The sequence below is a fragment of the Canis lupus genome, chromosome 30 (genome assembly GCF_011100685.1).
Source record: "Canis lupus familiaris isolate Mischka breed German Shepherd chromosome 30, alternate assembly UU_Cfam_GSD_1.0, whole genome shotgun sequence".
Lineage (NCBI taxonomy): Eukaryota > Metazoa > Chordata > Mammalia > Carnivora > Canidae > Canis > Canis lupus.
The window spans coordinates 9,550,329-9,574,064 of NC_049251.1; the positions used below are offsets into that span (position 1 = coordinate 9,550,329).

The 23,736-nt window shown below is 38.3% G+C and overlaps 1 protein-coding gene across 5 annotated transcripts in view; it reads left to right on the top strand.

Annotated features, from left to right (window-relative positions):
- The window catches only part of GANC (glucosidase alpha, neutral C), a 75,286-nt gene that overhangs the window by 2,385 nt on the left and 49,165 nt on the right, over positions 1–23,736 (top strand). For 3 of the 5 annotated variants that reach the window (XM_038580155.1, XM_038580154.1, XM_038580153.1), the window contains 6 exons: positions 480–542; positions 1,180–1,231; positions 1,925–2,033; positions 12,813–12,940; positions 17,703–17,885; positions 23,474–23,519. In XM_038580155.1, coding sequence (XP_038436083.1) covers positions 488–542; positions 1,180–1,231; positions 1,925–2,033; positions 12,813–12,940; positions 17,703–17,885; positions 23,474–23,519 — 573 coding nt within the window. In that variant the 5' untranslated portion in view covers positions 480–487. The remainder of the gene's footprint in view (positions 1–479; positions 543–1,179; positions 1,232–1,924; positions 2,034–12,812; positions 12,941–17,702; positions 17,886–23,473; positions 23,520–23,736) is intronic. The other 2 variants (XM_038580156.1, XM_038580157.1) reach the window with 1 other exon arrangement.

Sequence of the window (23,736 nt, forward strand, 5' to 3'; positions counted from 1 at the left end):
GTAGTTGTAGCCTTCAGTCATTATTTTATTTTTAATTATTTTTTAAAAGATTTTATTTATTTATTCATGAGAGACAGAGAGAGAGACAGAGGCAGAGGCAGAGGGAGAAGCAGGCTCAATGCAGGGAGCCCAATGTGGGACTCGATCAGGACTCCAGGATCACACCCTGGGCAGAAGGCAGATACTCAACCGCTGAGCCACCCAGGCATCCCTTCAATTATTTTAAAAGAACCCTTCCTTATGAGTAACAATACTCTTTTTCCAGTGCTTTCAGAGTAATCCTAGAATTTGATATTTTGTTGTTTACCTTGGTGATTTACAAAAGGATGTTTTTCTGCACCACACATGCTATTGTGTCATGTTATGGCCATGACACAATTTTGCATTGCAGAAGTTTTTGACCTGCATTCAGAGAAGGAACAAAAAATGGACTCACAAACCTTGTAGAAAATAAGTGTCTTAAAATGTCTTTTTTTTAGTGTTGAAGATGAAGCTGTGGATAAAAACATTTTCAAAGACTGCAGCAAGATTGCTTTCTACAGGTAAGGAGAGGAAATGTACTACCTGGATCAAAACATTTCAATATTGCAATATTTACAGGCTTTCTAAGGAAAGGGTCAACTAGGAAATGTAATCATTAAGAAATTTATCAGATAGGAGACATTTACCTTTATACACTTACTATTGTCTTATTTAAATTTCTCAATAAATATATATTTTATTTTAAAAGTGTTTATATCTTTGAATAGGTAATACCTTTACATGTTTCAAAAGTCAAATAATGTAAAAAGATATACTTTGGAAAGTGTTACTCCCATGCCTATCCTTTACCACCCTGTTCCACATCTTGTCCCTCTAAGTAACCAGATTTATTAATTTCTTATTTGTTCTCCCAGTATTTCTTTTTGTAACGCAGATATTCTTAATCACTGCCTTTGTTATACCAAGTAGCTTCCTATATACATGGTTGTATACTTTTTTCCTACTTCATAGTTTATTCTGAAGAGCTCTGCATGAGTATATAGAGATTGTACTCTCTTTTTAGAGCTGTGTAGTATTCCATTGGGAGGATGTACTATAATATATTCATTCTCCTTCCTATTGCTAGATCCTCGAGTTTTTAATCTTGTAGCTGAAGTATCATGTCTGATATATATATATTATTTCTTACACATGCAGGTGTATTCATAGGATGCATTTCCGGAAATGGTATTGCTGCATCAAAGAATAAGTACATTTAAAGTTTTACGTATTACCAGCTACCCCTCCGTAGGGATTGTACCATTTTGTACTCCCATCACCACGCTATAAGATTACCTGTTTCTCCAGAGCCTCAAAAAATATTTCTTTAAAATCTTTTTGTTTAAAAAAAAAAATCTTTTTGTTGAGTGTCTGTCTTTGTGTGATCTCGATCCCAGGACTCCAGGATCGCGCCCTGGGCCAAAGGCAGGCGCCAAACCACTGAGCCACGCAGGGATTCCCAAGATCACTTAAGTTCTGAATATGTACCTTAGAGAGAATTCAATAGAGAACGCTTGATCATTTTGTTAAATCACTGGATTGTATTGGATTTCTATTAGAATTTATTAAGTTTCTATTAAAGTGTACATTTCATGGAAAGAGAAAGGAAAATTAACAAGCTAATAAATACCATCCATGAAACCTGCCACCTTCTCAATAAAGAGGACAAATGGCATCCTTGAGCAGTTCTATGTTGAATAATTTTATTAGTATTATTAATACTAATTTTATTAGCACTCTAATAATAAGGTACTGCTGTTAGTACTTTATTGGAGTACTAATATTATCTGGGCTGAGTTCATTTACAATCATAGTGAATTTTAATGACTTCCACGTGATAATATAGTCTGTTAGATACTGACAGTCACAAATTCTCAATTATTTGTATACTCTATATTTGCAGGCGTCAGAAACATCAGCTCTCCAGGAGATCCACCTATCAGGCATTACTAGACTCAGTCACAACTGGCAAAGACAGCACCAAGTTCCACATCATCAATGAAACAACCAAGGTGAGACAGAAGTATTTTCTACAGAGAATTATTTTTTTATATTAAATTGGGCTCGAATGAAGTAAATTTCTACAAAGGCTAGTTAAAACTATGTATGCTTCAAAAATAAACTTTGTTAGAGAAGTAATGTCATCTTTTTCATATCTACATATTTTTTTAAAAGATTTTATTTATTTATTCAGGAGAGTCACAGAGAGATAGGCAGAGGGGCAGAGGGAGAAGCAGGCTCCATGCAGGGAGCCTGATGCGGGACTCGATCCCAGGACCCCGGGATCACGCCCTGAGCCAAAGGCAGACGCTTTAACCGCTGAGCCACTCAGGTGTCCCCATATCTACATATTTTAAAAGTAATGTGAATACTGACTACAAATTGCCTGTGTATCACTTTCCTAGATGTTTTACAAATGTTATTTCCTTTTAACTAGTCCTCATAATACAGAAAAGCAACTAGAAAGTCACTTGTTCAAAGTTATGCAGCTAGTAGAGTTTTCACCTGCATCTATCAAGCACCCATGTTTTGTTACTATTACACAGTGTACAGTTGAGCATGCAGCCTGAGCAAGGTACAGATTCCGTGGTGTCAAATTTCAAAATATGGGTGGGCCGAGGGAGCAAGGGACTGTATAGTTGAAAACCTAAGTTATAAATGTTCCGTCTCCTGAGCTGCTTCACTATCAGATCGCTCTAGTTATTACATACTATAGGGATTAGAACAGTATGTTAAGTACTTTTTCTCACTTGTCAAGTCCCCATGCTACTTTAGATGGACCAGTCGCAGAGGAGGAAGTACTGTATGGGTTGAGCCAAGAAGTTGTGCACAAGTACTGATGCTCCTAGCCTGACCCTCACTTCTAGATCCTTCCTGTCTTCTTAAAAGCTTCGGATGCTTCTAAGGCTTCTCAAACCAATCTGGTTTAATTGGTAGTTCATGTAACTAAAAGACATACTTACAGCCATGCAGTCTAGGTTTCCTAACAGGTGACTGAGAAGAAATCCCCTTTCACTGCAAAGCTGTGAGAGATCTCCCTTTGGTGACCATAAGTCTCACCCTGTGGTGCTGCACTGAGGAACCTCTTTAGAGAAGACAATAAAAACTGCTCCACATCAGGGGGTTCTCTATAACATTTGTAAGACCTTTAATTTAGCAAAGAATTCTAACTTTATTCCCAGACTGGAGGATCAACTGTACACTGAGGAAGTCTGCCTTCCTTACAAAGTTTTAGAAAATTTAGCTGTTTCATAGATGTGGAATTTTCTTACACACTTTTCTGGCCTGAATTCAAAATAAGGGCTAAAATCATATCAACAGTTCTATGTTCTCTATTCCTATCACCTGTCCCCAACTTCAGGTTACTTTTGGGTGTATTATGGTAGTGGTATACTTAGTTCATGCCTCTTAACTACACAGATGGGATAGTTAACCTTTCTGTGAAACCTGGTCTTGCTTTTGTACCACTTATTTTTTCCCTGAAGGAATTTGCTCCCTTGCTTGGCATTTTTGATACCTTTGAGTTCTCAGCTCATGGTACCCCCACACACAAAGTCATAGGTCCTCTACAACTGGATCCAGGAGGATACTAATCTTTTTTTTTTTGGATAGGTTGAGAGCTATTCATGGGGAAACATGGAGTATCACTAATTTCCTTCCTGGAAATCCACCTGCCATTCGCACATGGCCTGACACCCAGCCAATCCTCTATATTCAGGGTCAGCAGAAACAATTGGCTCCAGGAAATGCAAGGAGTCCACTAGAAACCTTCCTGGAGTCATGGTCATTAAGCCTGCCACCAGAATGTCAGGCACCTTCCTTTCTTTATTGTTTTTTCTATTTTTTCTTTCGTGTGTGTGTATGTATATGTGTATTTGCTCATTTTCCTTCCTGTCTCCAATGTGTCTAAACCCAGAGAGTTGTAGCTATCCCATAGTCGGGGCAAGAATCACTTTCATCCTTGAGGAGCCTCAGTATATTGTCATGAAGACTCATGGTGAAGTAAAGTAAATGAGGCAAAAGCACTCTGTGGGTCAGAATGCAAATGTCTATTCATCTTGATACCAGTGCAGTTAGTGTGGATCCCCACACACTACCTTTTACAAAACTATAGATCAATTCTCTAAGCACATCCTCTTTGGAGCTTGAAAACATGAGAGACATGCTGTTCAGGTCAGGTGCCAGAACTAGAGCCCACTAGATCTAGATGCTTTCCAAAGAAAAGAAGCTACAGTCCAGGAGGACCCACAGGATCTCAGCACAAGACAGCACATGGCTTAGAAGGGAGCTGAGAAGCTCAACAAGCAAGGGCAGGTTATCCAGGATGTCAACAGCGTGGCCCCCAGGACAAGAGAACTTTGAGGGCCCCATGGAACAGACTTCATGTTAGGGTATTAGAAATATTGGGGCTGCATAGAGAATCTGCAGGCTCTGCTCTCAGGCAAATGTATAGTGTCAGGGGTTACCCTGAATTTCTGGGCTGAATTCCAATTTAATGTTTTCTTTGTCACTTGGAGTTGAGATGACTAAGAGGGATTTAGGATTTTATGTCCTTTGTCAGTCCGAGAGGGACAATGAAGATCCAGACAGTAATCTCTAAAATTGTCTGAACCTTGGATCCAGCTCATTGTATAGTCAAGCAGCCTCCATTTAAAGGTTGTTTCTGGAACGAAATGGGTGTTTCATGGAGATTTCACTTAGGCTACAGTAGAGATGTGGTCTGGAGGTTTAAAACAAGCTGCACATATCTACTTACTCAGAATGATAGCTTTTTACTTCAGGTTCAGAGAGATAGAGCCCATAGTCTAAGAGGATCATATTCATCTCACAGCTGCAGTTCTCAGATTTCACTGATCCAGCAGATTCTGACAAACCCAGCATTCTTAGTGCCTGCCCCCACATCATTAAAACTCTTACAGCAGTAACTCTGTTGTCAAGATCTGTTAATTTTTAAAATCCTTCTTCCCAATATAAGCAACCAAGAAACAGAAACAAGCTTCATTCAACACTGTCTTAGCTTGGGCTCCCATAACAAATACCATATACTGGGTATCTCAAACAACAGATATTTATTTGCCATAGTTCTAGAGCCTGGGAAATCCAAAATCAAGGTGTCTTTGGGGACCCTCTTCCTGGCCTATAGACTACCATCTTACTATATTTTCATATATTGGAGGGAGAACTAATTATCTGATTTTTTCTTACAATGGTACTAAAAACATCATAACCCCACCCTCATGACCATATCTAAACCTAATCACTTCCCAAAGTCCCTATCTTCAATACCATCATATTGAGGGTTAGTGCTTCAAAATATGAATTTGGAGATGGAGAGAGACACAGTTCAGTTTGTAGCTAACATAATGTTCCTGGGACACAGTAATGTTACAGAACAAGCTGAAATGTTGCCCTGTGTGTTGTCTCCAGCTCAGGACATCTAGGCTTTGAAGAAAAGCCAGTTAAGGTTAAAATGCATACATTTTCTTCTCATACGGTCCCAGGATAATATCTTGCCTATTCCTGATGAAAAAAATAATCAAGTTAGATATTAAAGAGAATTCCAAAAGAAAAGCTAAAAAGAAAGCTAACAGTAAAATGTTGACTGCTTTTTAGAGCTGTTTTTTCTACTATCAATTTTTTACCTTCAATGAAAATTTGACCTGGATTGAGAAACAGAGATCTAGTCTTGGGATTTCAGAGCAGAGAAATTTATTCTGTCCTCTGAGTTTAGCTAAAAAACAGTGCAAGCAAGTCTCTCTAGAACAGACCTATGTCTTTGATCTACTTTATTTTTATTTGTTTTAATAAATTTATTTTTTATTGGTGTTCAATTTGCCAACATACAGAATAACACCCAGTGCTCATCCCGTCAAGTGCCCCCCTCAGTGCCCGTCGCCCATTCACCCCCACCCCCCCCCCCTCCCCTTCCACCACCCCTAGTTCATTTCCCAGAGTTAGGAGTCTTTATGTTCTGTCTCCCTTTCTGATATTTCCCACACATTTCTTCTCCCTTCCCTTATATTCCCTTTCACTATTTGACCTACTTTAGATTGGCAATTTAGATGCTTTTTCATGACATGGATGACCTCTTAGCAACATATTTACTTTCCTTTGCAGCCTGTTTGCAAGTTTTCACGAGACTGCACTTCTAGCAGCATCTCCAAGCATGTAGGGATATCTCTGAGCACCTCCATGAAGTTACCCCCTTCTCTTTGCATCTAAGACTGATGAAAATGGGATTTTGCCCAACCAGCCACCTCCTCAGCAGATGAGGAAGAACTACCACTTGTTAGCCAGTACTGTTTATGCAGGGGTGGCCATGAACAGGCAGCTAATTTGGGAACTAGCCAAACAATCAGAAGCATACCTGAACAGGCTAACTGTCCTTGGGGAACCAATAGGCTAATGCTCAGCGTGAACTTGCAGATGTTCTCTGTAGAGAATCAGTGCTTGCGATAATAAACTGGCTACAACAGTGAAAGGGGCATTTAGTTCCTTATGGCAATTTGATGAGCTCTTAGTCCTCTGAATCCTGGGAGGTCTTGATCTGCAATTTACTCACACTTGTAGATCTTCTAGATGAACTGTTTTTTAGAGTATAGTGAAGACACCTGGTGCCAGAGGAAAGGCAAGGTCTGTATCCATCAAAAAGTTATAATGTCCATTATAATATATATATTATTATATGTATTATAATCAAGAGTCATAATTTCCATTCCATTCCATTTAAACATGTGTTCTAGGGCTGTTCTCTTAACTCAGTCACAGTCTCTACTAGTTGTGATTCCCAGTTCTTGGTAAATAACAAATTTTGTTTTAATATAATTGTGATCAGTCCACTATTTGAAGACAAAGACAAGGCTGTTTCTACCACCATGATTTTTACAATCTGATATTTTTGCTCATGTGGCCAAAAACAATAACAAAACAAATAACAATAAGGAGACCAGATTTATGATGACAGACTACCAGGTTTTGTTTTTAATAAGTATGAAAGAAATAAGATAGGAAAAGAGAATTAGTACCCTTTCCCAGACCATGAGAAGTGAGCCTTTAAATAAAGTTTTATGAAAAACCAAGTGGAGACTTGTACTAAAATGAACCTCTAAAATGTATTCCTTTCTCTGAAGATTTATCTCATTTTCTCTGTGTAGGTGGACATTTACTGATTTTAAATATTTTTAAGAGAGCAAAATCCGTACTGTGTCATTATTTAAAATGCTCAGTTACAGAGGGGGTGATGCTCAATGAAATGTTACTTGTTTTACATAAATCCATCTTGCTGCAATTTGAATGTAACTGCCACTATGATCTAAGTAAGTATTCACACTAACTCCTAGTTTATACATCTCGTTTCTGTAAGTTAACATATCTTTTCATTGTCATTTCCAATCATCACTAATTGGAGAAAGAGATTCAATCATTTATTTGTCTATTACTTTTTCATAAATGTCCAAACAGGAGAAGAACAGGAACATATAGAAATTCTTAATGTGTTAGAAGAATATAATGTTCATGTCCAGGTGTTTTAACATAAGCAAGGTTTTAGTGGAAGAATTAGGCAATAACCGGCAATTGAGAAATCCGGAGAAGTGGTTTTTAAACTGTCAGCCACAGAGCCCAGGTCTCCATGGACCTGTCTCAGCGCTCAGTTCAGGGAGAGACTCAGAGATAGGGCATCCGAGCCACTCCCACCGGCTTTAACCCAAGTAGCTTTATTTTTGGACTTCTGAAAATCTGTTGCTGTTAAAAAAAATTTTTAAGTCAATTAAAAACAGCATGAGCCAGATCATAGCAGCAAAGCATACTGATGTCTAAGGAGTCTATATGCTTGGAACATGAAAGCTATGTTGATAATGGTAGGAGATATGAATGAATCTGTATATTGACCTTAAAAAAGATTACCTATTGGGGAAAAAAATCACTTGTTTAATTGAGTTAAAATGAAAATATAATGGAGCTTTGATTCTGATTTGTGTGTTTGGTTGTAAAAGGTCATTATGGTAAAAGTAAAAGCAAGGTTATTAACTGCCTCCTCATATAATTAGGATTGTTTCCTGAGCTGCAACCTTAAGAACAGAACATACCAGTTTTAGTTTTAAAAAAAATTTTTTTGAAGGGAGCCATTTTACTAAAACTGGGAGGATCCCTGAGTGTAGAAACTAGGTGCAATTTGTTCATCATATGTAGGCAGGCTGTGTGTTCCCTGCTTAGGATGTTCTTGCTCATTTTGTCTGCCAAGAGTCCTGCTAGCCCTTGAATGTCTAGAGACAGCCCAGAGCCCCTCTCCTTATGGTCATTGTTAATAGTCCCTTCTCTTGTTCTCCCACAGCACTTACAGAATACTTTATGTTTCATCTCTAAATTGAGATTTCCCTCTAAGCGTTTAGTAATCTTTCTCACAGCACATCACAATATTAGATGCCAAATAAATGTTAGTTGAATTTGAGAAAGCAATGGAAATATAGGTCTCACTTAGGAGACAATACATAATCTAACAGGATTTCAGCTTTATTTGTATTTGAGCACGTTTTTAAATCTTAGAATTCTGAATGACCTGAAGTAATTAAATTTACAAAAGAACATTAAACATGTAAGGGATGATTACAGTATGATTGGGGTGGGGGATGGTTGATGCTGGCCAAACAGTATAAACTTCCAGCTGTACATAAAATGAGTAAGTTCTGGGGATTCTCCTATACAGCATAGTGATTATAACTAATAATACTTAAAGTTACTAAAAGAGTAGATCTTAAATGCTCTTATCACAAAAAAGGAAATGATAATTAAGTGATATAATGCAGTTGTTGGCTAATGCTATAGTGGTGATCATTTTTGCAATATATAAGTATCAAATCAACCTGAAATTTGTACATTTTAAATTTGTACAATGTTACATGTTAATTATATCTTTTTTATAATAAATTTATTTTTTATTGGTGTTCAGTTTGCCAACATACAGAATAACACCCAGTGCTCATCCCGTCAAGTGCCCCCCTCAGTGCCCGTCACCCATTCACCCCCACCCCCCGCTCTCCTCCCCTCCCACCACCCCTAGTTCGTTTCCCAGAGTTAGGAGTCTTTATATTCTGTCTCCCTTTCTGATATTTCCCACACATTTCTTCTCCCTTCCCTTATATATTCCCTTTCACTATTATTTATATTCCCCAAATGAATGAGAACATACACTGTTTGTCCTTCTCCGATTGACTTACTTCACTCAGCATAATGCCCTCCAGTTCCATCCATGTTGAAGCAAATGGTGGGTATTTGTCATTTCTAATGGCTGAGTAATATTCCATTGTATACATAAACCACATCTTCTTTATCCATTCATCTTTCGATGGACACCGAGGCTCCTTCCACAGTTTGGCTATTGTGAACATTGCTGCTAGAAACATCGGGGTGCGGGTGTCCCGGCATTTCATTGCATCTGTATCTTTGGGGTAAATCCCCAACAGTGCAATTGCTGGGTCGTAGGGCAGGTCTATTTTTAACTCTTTGAGGAACCTCCACACAGTTTTCCAGAGTGGCTGCACCAGTTCACATTCCCACCAACAGTGTAAGAGGGTTCCCTTTTCTCCGCATCCTCTCCAACATTTGTTGTTTCCTGCCTTGTTAATTATCCCCATTCTCACTGGTGTGAGGTGTATCTCATTGTGGTTTTGATCTGTATTTCTCTGATGGCAAGTGATGCAGAGCATTTTCTCATGTGCATGTTGGCCATGTCTGTGTCTTCCTCTGTGAGATTTCTGTTCATGTCTTTTGCCCATTTCATGATTGGATTGTTTGTTTCTTTGGTGTTGAGTTTAATAAGTTCCTTATAAAAAAAATAAGTTCTTTATAGATCTTGGAAACTATCCCTTTACCTGATACGTCATTTGCAAATATCTTCTCCCATTCTGTAGGTTGTCTTTTAGTTTTGTTGACTGTATCCTTTGCTGTGCAAAAGCTTCTTTTTTTTTTAAAATGTGCAAAAGCTTCTTATCTTGATGAAGTCCCAATAGTTCATTTTTGCTTTTGTTTCTTTTGCCTTCATGGATGTATCTTGCAAGAAGTTACTGTGGCTGAGTTCAAAAAGGGTGTTGCCTGTGTTCTCCTCTAGGATTTTGATGGAATCTTGTCTCACATTTAGATCTTTCATCCATTTTGAGTTTATCTTTGTGTATGGTGAAAGTGAGTGGTCTAGTTTCATTCTTCTGCATGTGGATGTCCAATTTTCCCAGCACCATTTATTGAAGAGACTGTCTTTCTTCCAATGGATAGTATCTTAATAAAGCTAGAAAAAGGGACACCTGGGTGGCTCAGTGGTTGAGCATCTGCCTTCAGCTCAGGGTGTGATCCTGCGGTCCTGGGATCAAGTTCTACATCGGGCTCCCTCCGTGGAGCCTGCTTCTCCCTCTGCCTATGTCTCTGCTTCTCTCTATAACCCTACCTTAAGAATTATCTGTAAAAGCAGTCACAGCCACTGTACTTTTTACCTGGTCACTCTTAAGTGTCATGTCACTGCTTAAGTGCCCTGACTACTTTCATATATTTCCAAAAGGCAAAGTTCCAGTAAAATCATTATTTTAAGTGCTGTGATAGTCTCTCTGCTTCCTATCTTACTTACACCACATTGTATCCATTCTACACTATGTTACACAGCCTGCTCAGTTTACCCTTTCATTTAACAGATGTTTTTTTTTTTTTTAAGATTTTATTTATTTATTCATAGAGACAGAGAGAGAGAGAGACAGAGGCAGAGACACAGGTAGAGGGAGAAGCAGGCATCATATAGAGAGCCTGACATGGGACTCGATCCAGGGTCTCCAGGATCACGCCCTGGGCTGCAGGCGGCGCTAAACCGCTGCACCACTGGGGCTGCCCATTTAACAGATGTTAAATGGGATGCCTGCGTGGCTCAGCAGTTGAGCATCTGTCTTTGGCTCTAAGGGCATGATCCAGGGTCTCAGGATGGAGTCCCGCATCAGGCTCCCTGCAGGGAGCCTGTTTTTCCCTCTGCCTATGTCTCTGCCTCTCTATATATATGTCTCTCGTGAATGAATAAATAAAATCTTTAAAAAAAAGATGTTACATAACAATTACATGTACCCAATTGTAACCAGAATTCAGCATCACATGAAGGATTTAATGAAGAATCTGGCAACAACCACTACTATATGGCACAGCATGTTGAAAACTGTCAAAATATTTCTCTGACTAAGCATTTTTTGAGAAAGACTAGCTCTGTGTTGGAATTGCTTGCTATCACTCAGAATTCTAAATAACGTGATTTGGGGAGAAAAGAGGCGCCTCGCCTAACATTGGCAGGTGATACTTCATGCTTTTGGGTCCTTTATTTGGTAGGGAGAGTTGGTAATGTGAATGATAAAGTAAGTGATATTTTTGTAAGATAAGCATGGAGGTTTGGAAGCATGGGCACATTTGACCCCTTTTTAAAACTGCTCATTAGAGTAGATCAAAGGGGAACAATAGATTAGAAAAGCAAATTCTCGGGTGTATCATACCTTAAGAATCAGTAGAGTAATAGAATGTTCTATACGCCAGGTGCCCATTGAAATTTCTAAGGAATTGGAGAAGGCACTGAAAAATGGGCAGGTTCATTAAAACACCCAAAGACTCCAGAATACCTATGAGGAGAAAATTTGTCATACTGAAACTAAGATACTACTTTTAGTATAGTGGACTTTTCCACTATTCTCAAGTAAACTGGATTTTTCTAACTACCTGACAAATGGAAGACAAAAACACTTGAGATCCTAGATACTTTTTATTAAAGATCCACATCTGATTCTAATGTGTATATGAGTTATAATAAAGATGACTGCATATTAAATAATGCATATTTCTCTGACCTAGATGCCTCATTTTGTAACCTATAGCTAACCACTTCTATTCTCTTGAGGTTTGTTTTGTTTTATTTATCAAATTCTATATTCTCTATAATTCTATGTTGTTTCCATGCCCCACTGTAGACAGAATTTTACCTAAGTTCCTCAGCTTCTTAAGAAAGCTGAGAATATCCCAACCTCTTGAGAAAGTTCCCCAGACCTTATTCCCAGGTATACAGGAAATGCCTTGATTTTGGTACAGCGAGCCACAATCATCTATCCTAGGGAACTCCAAAGACCACTATTTTTTTCTCTATTCCTTTCCATTCTATGGCTCATTATCCTTCATCTTTCATTCTGCTGGAATCCAGTTGCCCTAGTTTTAACACCAAACTCTTAAGATATCTGCAGTTTTGTCGTATATACAAGGGGCCATAGGTCCCAGCTTTCCAAAAACAGTTTCAGTTTATGCCCATCCTTCAGTACAATTATTAATAGAAACTTCTTTCATCCTTAAAGGTCCTGGTATAGACAATTATATGTTTGCCTAGCCATAGAATACATAGAAGGTATTTCTTGCTCTACCACAGGTATAGACAAGTAAGTATATACAAAGATTGGGGAGCTTTTTCTTTTTTTTTTGAGATTTTATTTATTCATGAGACACAGGCAGATTTTATTTATTCATGAGACACAGGCAGGCTCCATATAGGAAGCCCGACGTAGCACTTGATCCCAGGACTCCAGGATCACACCCTGGGCCGAAGGCAGGCGCTAAACCACTGGGCCACCCAGGGATCCCCGATTGGGGAGCTTTTTCCTTCGTGATTCCCATTGTCCTCCAGTTTGTGTGGCCTATAATAATTCAAACATAGTTTCTAATTATTGTAATTTGACTGTAGAACTGACCATCACTGGGTAATAACCTCTTGAAACTAATCTCTTGTCTGTTCCCAGGTTCCTCTACTGGCCGAAGTTTATGGTATAGAGGGAAATATTTTCAGGCTTAAAATAAATGAAGAAACTCCCCTGAAACCCAGGTATGAAGTTCCTGATGTCCTCACAATCAAGCCCAGCACTGTAAGGTAAGCCAGGGAACAAGAGATCTTCTTGCACATGCCCCCAATATGGTCTTTCATTATACTTTGAGTAGCAGATTTTATGTGTGCCTCCTGTTTTTTCTAGTCAAAGCTACCATCATTTGCAGAGTTTGTTTTCAGTTATTTGGGGATATATTTATCCATTTTGTATGTTATCCATTTTGTTTTCTCTTCCTCTACCATCTGATTTATTGGCACTTATAAATGGGGAGAGGCAGAGCTTTTGATTCCTGCTGTCCTTCTCACAAAGAAAAGGATTCATCAACCAGACTTTGGGAATAAATAGAAGCAGAGCTATTTAATTTACTCAGATTAGCAGCAGGACTCCAGAGATCTAATACACTAGCCAAACTCCCATGCTTACCATAATTTATACAGTTAGGCTGACTCACTTTTAATTAAGGGTAGTCTCAGAAGTCTAACATGTAATTTGACTTAGAGTCAGAGATAAATTAATAATCAGTGTCAAGGTGAAAAAAAATCTTTGGGGATTAAAAAGCATTTTTCATATACTTACAGCATCTTCTTTAGTTCTCAGCATATCTTTCAGTGATATTTCAACTTGGTTCTGCCTGTTAATTCTTGTTACTGTTTTATATTATTTCACTAAGGGTAGATAAGATTATGCCAGATGCTTTTATTTTCACTATATCATTATCATAGTTTTATGTAGATAATTTTTCATAAAAATTTAATAGTCAAAAGATTATAAGGAGAAACTATTTCAATTATAGTAGAATCACCATAAATTCAAAATAGGTCTCTATTCATTGAGCTGCTAGTATGCCAAGGACTTAGGAAACAAGAAATAAAAAGAGACTGTTTTCAAGGCTTTGCAGTTTGCATGCACATTTGTGTTTATGCTTGTGTGTGATGGGGGGGAGGGTGTGTACTTGGTCACAATGTATTATTATTTACTATCCTGGAGGATTCAGTTTACTGGTAGATTCTTTAACATTTTTACATCTATGTTCTTAAGTAAAATTCATCTGTACTTTTTCTGTGTTATTTTTACTGTGTTTTAGGGTCAGGGTGATAACTACTTTGTATAGTAAATATGGCATATTCTGCTTCTATTCCAACCTCTTTCTAGAGGGCCTGTGGCTACTGTAGTAACTAGAAAGCTGAAAACTACATTCTTCCATCTCCCATATTCCCATGGCATCTAGTTTCTGGTATAATTCAGGTTCTACCAATCAGGTGCACTTACAGGGATCTTGATTTAAGAACTCAGTTTCCCATTTTGCTAGTGTGGATTTGGCAAGTATAGAATGTCTCTAGAGGCACACTAGTTAGGGAAGTAATTTCCCAATCTCTGGAGCTAACGTGGCATGATCTTGGAGCCCAGCAGTTGCCTTGGTGTCTTCTTTTCCAGCTTCCTGATTCTAGCTGCAATAGAAGTTCCATTGACCATACAGTTATGTAGTGTTGTTCTAGGGGTCATTACTATTACCTCAACACTTCCCATGATGTTGTAAGCTCCCAATTCCCCCATATTAAGTTACTTATTTTCTACTTAAATAGCCAGAGTTTTTTCTTTAATCTACAGTTGACTCTTAGTTGATAGTTTTTAGTATCAGAAGTGAGTATAAGCAACAAACCCTCCAGGATGGGAATATGAGATTGGTTAGATGATTTGGCTGGATTTGAAGGTAGCAAAGACCTGGTTACCATTATAGGATGGGATATTAATGTTAAGGACTGAATTGTGCCCCCCCCCCACCTAAACTCATTTGTTGAAGCCCTAACCTCCTTTTTTTTTTTTTTTTTTTTTTTTTTTGGTATAGTTTTTATTGGAGTTCGATTTGCCAACATAGAGTATAACACCTAGTGCTCATAGATTATAACACCTTGTCAAGTGCCCCCCTCAGTGCCCATCACCCAGTCACCCCATCCCCCCCCACTTCCACTACTACCCCTTGTTTGCTTCTCAGAGTTAGGAGTCCCTAATGTTTTGTTACCCTCTCTGATTTTTCCCACTCATTTTCTCTCCTTTCCCCTTTAATCCCTTTCACTATTTTTTTATATTCCCCAAATGAATGAAAGAAACCATATAATGTTTGTCCTTCTCCGATTGACTTACTTTACTCAGCATAATACCTTCCAGTTCTATCCATGTAGAAGCAGATGGTGGGTATTCATCATTTCTAATGGCTGAATAATATTCCATTGTATATAGACCACATCTTCTTTATCCATTCATCTTTCGATGGACACTGAGGGTCCTTCCACAGTTTGGCTATTGTGGACATTGCTGCTATGAATATTGGGGTGCAGGTGTCTCGGCTTTTCACTGCATCTGTATCTTTGGGGTAAATCCGCAGGAGAAGCCCTAACCTCCTGTACCTCAGAATGTGACTATATTTAGAGGTAGGGCCTTTGAAGAGGTAACTGAGTTAAAATGAGGTCATTAGGGTAGACTCTAATATTATATGACTTGTGTCCTATAAGAAGAGGAGATTAGGACACAACACAGACAGAGGGATGACTGTGTGAGGATGTAACAAGAAGATGGCCATCTGAAAGCCAAGGAGAAAGGTCTCAGAAGAAACCAAACCCACTGACACTTTGATCTGGAACTTCCAGCCTGTAGAATTTTGAGAAAATAAATTTCTGTAGTTTAAGCTACCCAGGGTGGTATTTGTTGTGGCAGACCTAGCAAACTAATACAACTAGCAGTAAACCACAGCATTCCATGGCAGAGTTATTTAAATTACTAACTGTGGTCAACTAAAATAAAGCACGTATTGAAAGTATGGCCCCTGCAGACCAAGTAGTAGGGGCATAGAATAGCACAATTATCAAAGAACTCAAAACTCTGAAGTGGCCTATTACTAACTTCACTGAAGAACTTAAAGAAAGCAAAGTACAGTATCAGGTTTTGAATTCTTAGTTCAGGCATTCTCAGAAACCAAATACGTTTTTATGACAGTCCTAAAAGTCTCTCACATCTGTTGTAGCTATCCTTATAGCTGAAAATCAGGTACAGAGTTTGAGTCCATGATTTGCTGACTTAGACCATGAGTTTAATTCACAGCCTCATCAGTTCTGAGAATTTAGGGCACTGAGTGGAAAAAGGGAAAATTAAAAAGCAACATTTGGGAAGATTTGAATAACTGAGTACCTAAACCTCAGAATTCCACCGAGCTTCCTATTCCAGCAGAAGCAGCTCCTTTTCCTCTAATAAAGCTGATCCTACCTGACTTGGACACCCTGTGTTGACCTCACCTAAGATATATTTTGCAAGGGGATTCCAGGACTTCTTGTGCCTCAACCTACCATCCTTCATTGCTGCTAAACTCACCATCAGAAACCATCATGACTACAGAGCTAATTACAGTCAAACCTTTATACCTGAAGAATTACAAGATTTTTTTGCTGGCAAAAGTCCTGGGAATATGGATGGAAATGATTTCTGAGAGATTCCTAGACTGAAGGAAGGAACATAATTTTAGGACCACATTAAATTTATTGACATGGGTACATGTACCAGAGAATCTAGATTTGATATGCTAGCTTGGACAGCTGCAAGTGGGTCTAATTATTGCTTGGCTGGTTAATTATAATCTATATTCATCTATGGGATCTGCTGAATGAAGTTGAGATACCAGAAATTCCTTGGCACAGAGTAGAAAGACTTAGGATATCCATAGACTTAGAAAGGTAAAGATATTGACGTGGATATATCATATGCAACAGCTCATCTAGCCCCTAATTTCCCTAATTTTGTTCTCCAAGAGGATCCAAAGGATACTCCCTTCATTGAGAAATATATTGGTGAGGGAACACTTGGAAAGCACTATAGTCAATGAATGTCTTTTGTGAGCTAGAAATAATGGTGGGAAATCATGCTATCAAAATGGGCTCCCTGATTTCAGTGGAGATGATGAGACTCCACGTGGCAGAATGAAAGTAGCAGCATTTAGTTGTTAGAGACAAGGTGAAGATATTTCCATAATGTACAGCAGTGCATGTATGGTACCCAAGATGGTTTAACCCTCAAGTCAGTGAACAATGTATCCAAGGTCCCCTGGACTGGAATAGATGCACTAAAGTCCTACTTGATAGAACAATCAAAAGAATTCCATTTAGGTTTGATGAACAGTGAGATACAACCTCTCACAAAAATCCAGACAGTTTCTAGAACCCAGGCATCTTTCTTGAAGGGGAAGCCTAGAATCCATGGATGAGGACTTCATAAGGATATAATAACATAAAATATCCCCCCTCACCTTCCCTAAAGAGGCAGGTGACCATTTACCAGGGTGACTATGCACCAGAGAAAGAAATATCTAGACCTCTCAGGGAATGTAAGTGCTGCCTCTGAGCTTACATAATTCCTGGGGATCCAGAATATTCTAACAGTCTACCTGTCAAATCAAGGACTGATGAGAGTCAGGAGAGATTCCATCTCACTGTGGACTCAGTGGATCAAAATCCAACCTATGTTATTTCCTTAGTGTTTGAGTGTACGGTTGGGATGAGAGAGAAAAGCAAAGTGTTCGGTGCAACAAAGTGTTACTAGACTGTCCAGACCAGGGTAATAATGATGCTAGCTAACATTTATTGAGTGCTTATTATGTGCCAGGCACTGCCAAGTACTTTGCATATATGATCTGAGCTGAAATCAAGAGCCAGACACTTAAACTGACTGAGCCATCCAGGCACCCCATTTACACACTTATTTGAATTGCGAATCACATTGAGCCATGTAAACCTGTTTTTCTCTTCTTACTTCGTTTTCTAGGCTGATTTCATGCTCAGGGGATGCAGGTAGTCTGGTATTGGCAGATGGAAAAGGAGATCTGAAGTGTCATATCACAGCAAACCCATTCAAGATAGATTTGGTGTCTGAAGAAGAGATTGTGATGAGCATAAACTCCCTGGACCAATTGTACTTTGAGCACCTGCAGATTCCTCTCAAGCAAAGGTATTTTTGCACATTACTTGACATGTAAACGACTTTAGAAAACCAGATTGTGATTACTAATTGCCTAAATAGTTGTTATATCACCATGGAAAATTGGTTTGCCGTATTTGCTGGAATATTGTTATGAGGTCTTTCATCTTTTCACCTGTGCAAGTAAATGCAAGCTTGATGACAAGAATAATTCCTAGACATTTGCAACTCAATACTCTTAACACATTCTGTGTCTTTAACTGATGGCATTCTCTACTCTCTATACTCTGTTGAAAAAAAAAAAAAAAAAAAACACTCTGTTGAGACTTGATAAATGTTAACATGAATTGATTTGCCTTCAGAATTTCACTTTATCTCCTTGTAATAACTTGAGTTATCCTACACTTGAATAGTTGTCCAAGAGTTTTCAGAAAACAGTTTCTTATTCAAAGCTGTTTATGTGAGGACGCCTGGGTAGCTCAGCGGTTTTGCACCTGCCTTTGGCCCAGAAAGTGATCCCGCAGTCCTGGGATCGAGTCCCGCATTGGAGTCCCCAAAGGGAGCCTGCTTATCTCTCTCTACCTATGTCTCTGCCTCTCTCTCTGTGTCTCTCATGAGTAAATAAATAAAATACTTTTTTAAAAAAACTGTTTATGTGGAGATGAACTGGGAGGTAGTAATAGGGGGAGGTTCTTCTTCCATTTTTACCAATATTGTTTTTAAGTCCTCCAGTCTGTAGTTCTATTTTTATCCTAATAATAAACATCTTATGTAATCTGTAGAAAGCATTCAACATTCATTATTCCCACATAGTGATTTTCCCATATAATAAGTCAACTTATTTATATTTTATACCTAAAAATTTTCTTATTACAGAGATAATATCTCTGTAATTCATTATAGGAAAAATAGAAAATATTAAAAAGAAAAATTTAAATACTTATAATTCTGCCACTTGTTAGTACTTCATGAATATTCAATTATTTTTTAACTGAAATAACCCAAACAAATAGCATAACAAATACCTGTGTACCCAGTACCCGGGTTATTTATATTTAAGATATTTTTTCTTTTAATAAACTCCCATATTTTTGTTTAAGAGATAATATCTAAATTGGGCCTTAATATTTCTAGTTTTGGATAAGCACATGCTACACAAGGGGATACAGTGAAAAGTCTCCCTTGCCTTTCCATTTGTCCTTGAACTACCCAGTTCCATCCTTGAAAGCAATCATTGTTTCCAGTTTTTTATGTATCCTTCCAGAGACAACTTATGTTTATATAGTAAGATATATATATATGCCTTGTTTTTTTCCTTTTTTGACACATATGATATCACCTTTACACATTATTCTGTACTTTGCTATTTTTCCTTTATCAATGTGATAGTTCCTAATTTCTTTAAAGCAGCTATGTAGTTTCTATTGTATGGTTACACCATGATTCATTTAGTAAATTCTCTCTTGATTGACTTTAAAATTGTTTCTAATCTTGTTTTACAGCTACTTCATGGATAACTTTATGTGTCATTTTGCATACATGCAAGTACATCCATAGACTAGAGTCATAGAAGTACAATTGCTAACCAAATGGTTTGTGAATTTGTAATTCTGACTGATGCTGCCAAATTACCTTCCACAGAGGTTGTGTACTAGTTTATATTTCCAGCATTTACATTCGTGTTAGGTAAATCAGGCTATCCACCTAGAAAAAAAATTTAAGTTAGATCCAAACCTCACAACATTAGCAAAAATGAATTCCAGATAATAAGAGAGACAAAATCAAAATGGTGATGTAGGAAGATTTTGAGCTTGCCTCCTCGCCCACACATAAAAATCTACAATTACATATAGAAAACTAACTCTGAGGTGCACCTGGGTGGCTCAGTCAGTTAAGTATCTGGCTCTTGATTTCAGCTCAGGTCATGAGTTCAGGCCCCACATTGGGCTCCACACTAGCCCTACTACTTATAAAACCTACTTATAAAAAAAAGAAAACTATCTCTGAGAACAAACTAAAGACTAGCAGAACAGATCATACACAACTAAGGATATAAAGGAAAAAAACCTCAAGATGGGTCTGAGGAGCCCAGACATAGTTTGGTCAGGTCCCACATCCCCAGAGGCAACACTTGAAAGTTGCATGGGTTACATGTGGAGGAGATCCATTGACTAATTTTAGGATAGCGGGAATCTGTTGGAATGCCCTCTAGGGACAGATGCACTGGTGGGTACCATTTTTCTTCTTTTACCTGGTTGGCCCAGTGTTGGTGGGTGTCATTTCTGGTACTCTCTATCTCCTATGTTAGCACCACTTGCCCAGTCCAATGTTCCCATGCAGACTTGATCTACTCAAGCCATTTCTCACCCTGGAGACTCTCCCAAGTGTCTCTGTACCCTGGCATTCCTGGTGGCCACCTTTGGCTACCATCAGAGTTCCTCTTAAGCAACCTTCAACCTCAGCACTTGAAGTGGGCAGCCTCAGCTGGTATCAGAACCCCTCCTAAGCATCTCCAGCTTCAGGGGCCAGCCCTGCACACTAGAACACCTACAACAGGCACAGCTGGACCGCTCAGCAAGCCACACAGGACACATGCCCCACTCATCAGTGCACCACAGTGTCATATCCAGGCCTCACAGCAAGCCATGGCAGGGACCAACTCCACACACCAGCATATCCACATTAGTCACAACCAGGCCTCTCAGTCAGATGGGCCAGGGGCTAGTCCTACTAACCAGCATGACTATAGCAGTCACAGCCAGACCTCACAGTCATGCTGGAGGGTAGCCCCACACACCTTGGTGAGCCTGCACCAATTGCAACCCAGTCACTACAGGAAGGTATACACAGCACACACACGGAACACTCTTGGGGCACCTAACTGTGGTGAGCAGGAGGTCTGTGCTACTGGGCCCACAGGACACCTTCTGCATAAAGCCATTCCTTCAAGATCAGGAGATATAATTGATCTACCTAATATATGGAAACAAACAGAGAGTTGGGCAAAATGAGGAGACAGAAGAATATGTTCCAAATGAAAGAACAAGACAAAACATGAAGAACTAAAGAAACAGAGATAAGCAATCTACCAGATAAAGAATTTAATGGTCATAAAAATGCTCACCAAACTCAGGAAAAGAATGGATGAACACAGTAAAAACTTAGACAAGGAAGTAGAAAATACAAAAAGAACCCATCAGCTGAAGGATACAATAACTGAAGTAAAAAATACACTAGAGGGAATCAACAGCAGATTAGATGATGCAGAAGAACAGATCAGCAATCTGAAGAGAGAGTATTGTAAATCACCCAATCAGAGCAGCAGAAAGAAAAAAAAATTTTTTTAAATGAGGATAGCTTAAGGAACCTCTGGGACATCAAGCATACTAACATTCATATTATAGGGGGGTCCCAGAAGGAGAAGAGAAAGAGAGAGACAGAAAACCTATTTAAAGAAATAATGGCACCTGGGTGACTGTCGATTAAGCATCTGACTTTAGCTCAGGTCATGATCTCAGGGTACTGGGGTCGAGCACCATGGTGGCCCTGTGCTCATTGGGGAGTCTCTTTCTCCTTCGCCCTTTGCCCCTCCCCCAGTCGTTTTCTCTCTCTCTCTCTCTCTCTCTCTCTCTCTTTCTCTCTCTCTCATAAATAAATAAAATCTTTTTTTTAAAAAAAAGAAAAGAAACAAAGAATGGCAGAAAACTTCTCTAACCTGGTGAAAGAAATAGACATCCAAGTCCACAAAGTACAGAGCCCAAATAAGATGAACCCAAAGAGACCCACCTCAAGACACATTACAGTGGAAGAATCAATAGTTAAATATGAAAGAATCTTATAAGCAGCAAGGGAACCCCCTAAACTTGATAGGGCAGAAGGGAATGATGCTATATATTCAAAGTGCTGATAGAAAAACTTAGAACTAAGAATACTTTATATGGCAAGGTTATCCCTTAGAATTGAGGGAGAAATAAGGGGTTTCCCAAATAAGCAAAAGCCAAAGGAGTTCATCAATATGAAACCAGCCTTCTGAGAAATGTTAAAGGGACTTCCTTAAATGGAAAAGAAAAGTCCATAACTAGAAATAAGAAAATTTTTTTTTTTTTTTTTTTTATTTATGATAGGCACACAGTGAGAGAGACAGGCAGAGACACAGGCAGAGGAAGAAGCAGGCTCCATGCACCGGGAGCCTGACGTGGGATTCGATCCCGGGTCTCCAGGATCACGCCCTGGGCCAAAGGCAGGCGCTAAACCACTGCGCCACCCAGGGATCCCGAAATAAGAAAATTGTAAAAGAAAAAAAATCTCACTGGTAAAGGTAAACGTAATAAAGGCAGCAGTTCAACCACCTGCACAGCTTGTACAAGGCAAAAGGACAAAAGTAATGGGGCATCTGGGTAGCTCAGTTGGTTTAAACATCTGCCTTCAGCTCAGGTCATGAACCCCATGTTGGGTTCCCTGCTCAGCAGGGAGCCTGCTTCTCACTCTCTTTCTCAAATACATAAGATCTTTAAGGAAAAAAAAACAAAAGTAGTAAAACTATCTAGATCTACAATAATTAAATCAATGGATACACAATAAGATGTAAAGTACAACATCCAAAACATAAAACATGGTGTGAGAGGAGTAAAAATGTAGTGCATTTAGAATATGCTTGAACTTAAGTGACCAAACAGACTCTAAAACAAAGACTATATCAAGAAACAAAGCCATTACATAGGATAAAGGAAAAGATCCAACAAGAAATGACACATTAGACCAGATGAACTTTTTATACCCACATACATGTACATAAACAGACATTCCATCCAAAAACAGCAGAATATAGTCTTTTCAAGTACACATAGAACATTCTCCAAATTAAATCTGGAGATCTAACCTATTAAGCCACAAGACACGTCTCAGTAAATTTAAGAAGGTTGAAATCATTATTAAGAATATTTTCCAGCTACAACGTTAGGAAGCTAGGAATAAAGTATAAGAAGAAAACTGGGGAAAAAAAACTGGAAAAAAACACATTCCAGTTTTTAAAATCCTATTTTATTAAATTCATATAAATCAATGGATTGATAGGGCAGCTAAAGTAAAAACTTTGAGACTTCATCAGAGCATTGTCATGAGGCAGGAAAGTCTTTTCTAAAATTTTAGATTGATAAAAATTTTAAGTGTATAAGGCCCCATATTAAGAATGAGAAATGAGCACTCAAATCCAACTGTACATGAAAGAATAAGTTGTCACAATCATTTTGGAAGAGAGTGTGTTATGTTGCTCTATTCTAGGGTAACATTGGGTGAGAGCAGCTTGTTCTACTTTGCTTGCTTATATCTTGTTTAAATAGTGTATTATATATTACATGTACTACATGTATAATAAAAAACTGGTAAAGTTTTCAAAGATAAACAAGAAAATTCAAATATATCTACATTTTAATAAATCAAGCTATTAGATTAATGTTCATCATAAATGTTCAATTTCATAGTTATTTTGGTAATGACATTTTTAATAAGTTAAGATATAATTTACAGCATCTCAAAAGTTAGAAATTAAAATCTTTATCACTGAACAAAATTCTGTCAGTCTTCCCATGAGTGAAACATCTTTATTTATATTAAAACAGATCTACCAAAGAAAATAAGGAGGACACATCAATTGATGCTTCTCAGGTAATTTAGATTGACCAATTTTTTTCTTAGTCTATTTCACCATCATTATCATGATATGGAATATAATGATTCTATTCTTCCCAGATGGGTACTTGATAATACTCTACTACATATAAATTGGGCCATGTATGTCTTTGCTCACCTTGCAATCTCGTTAATTCTTTCATTCATCTACTCATGTGTTCATTCATTCATAAAACAGTTAATTCCTGAGTGC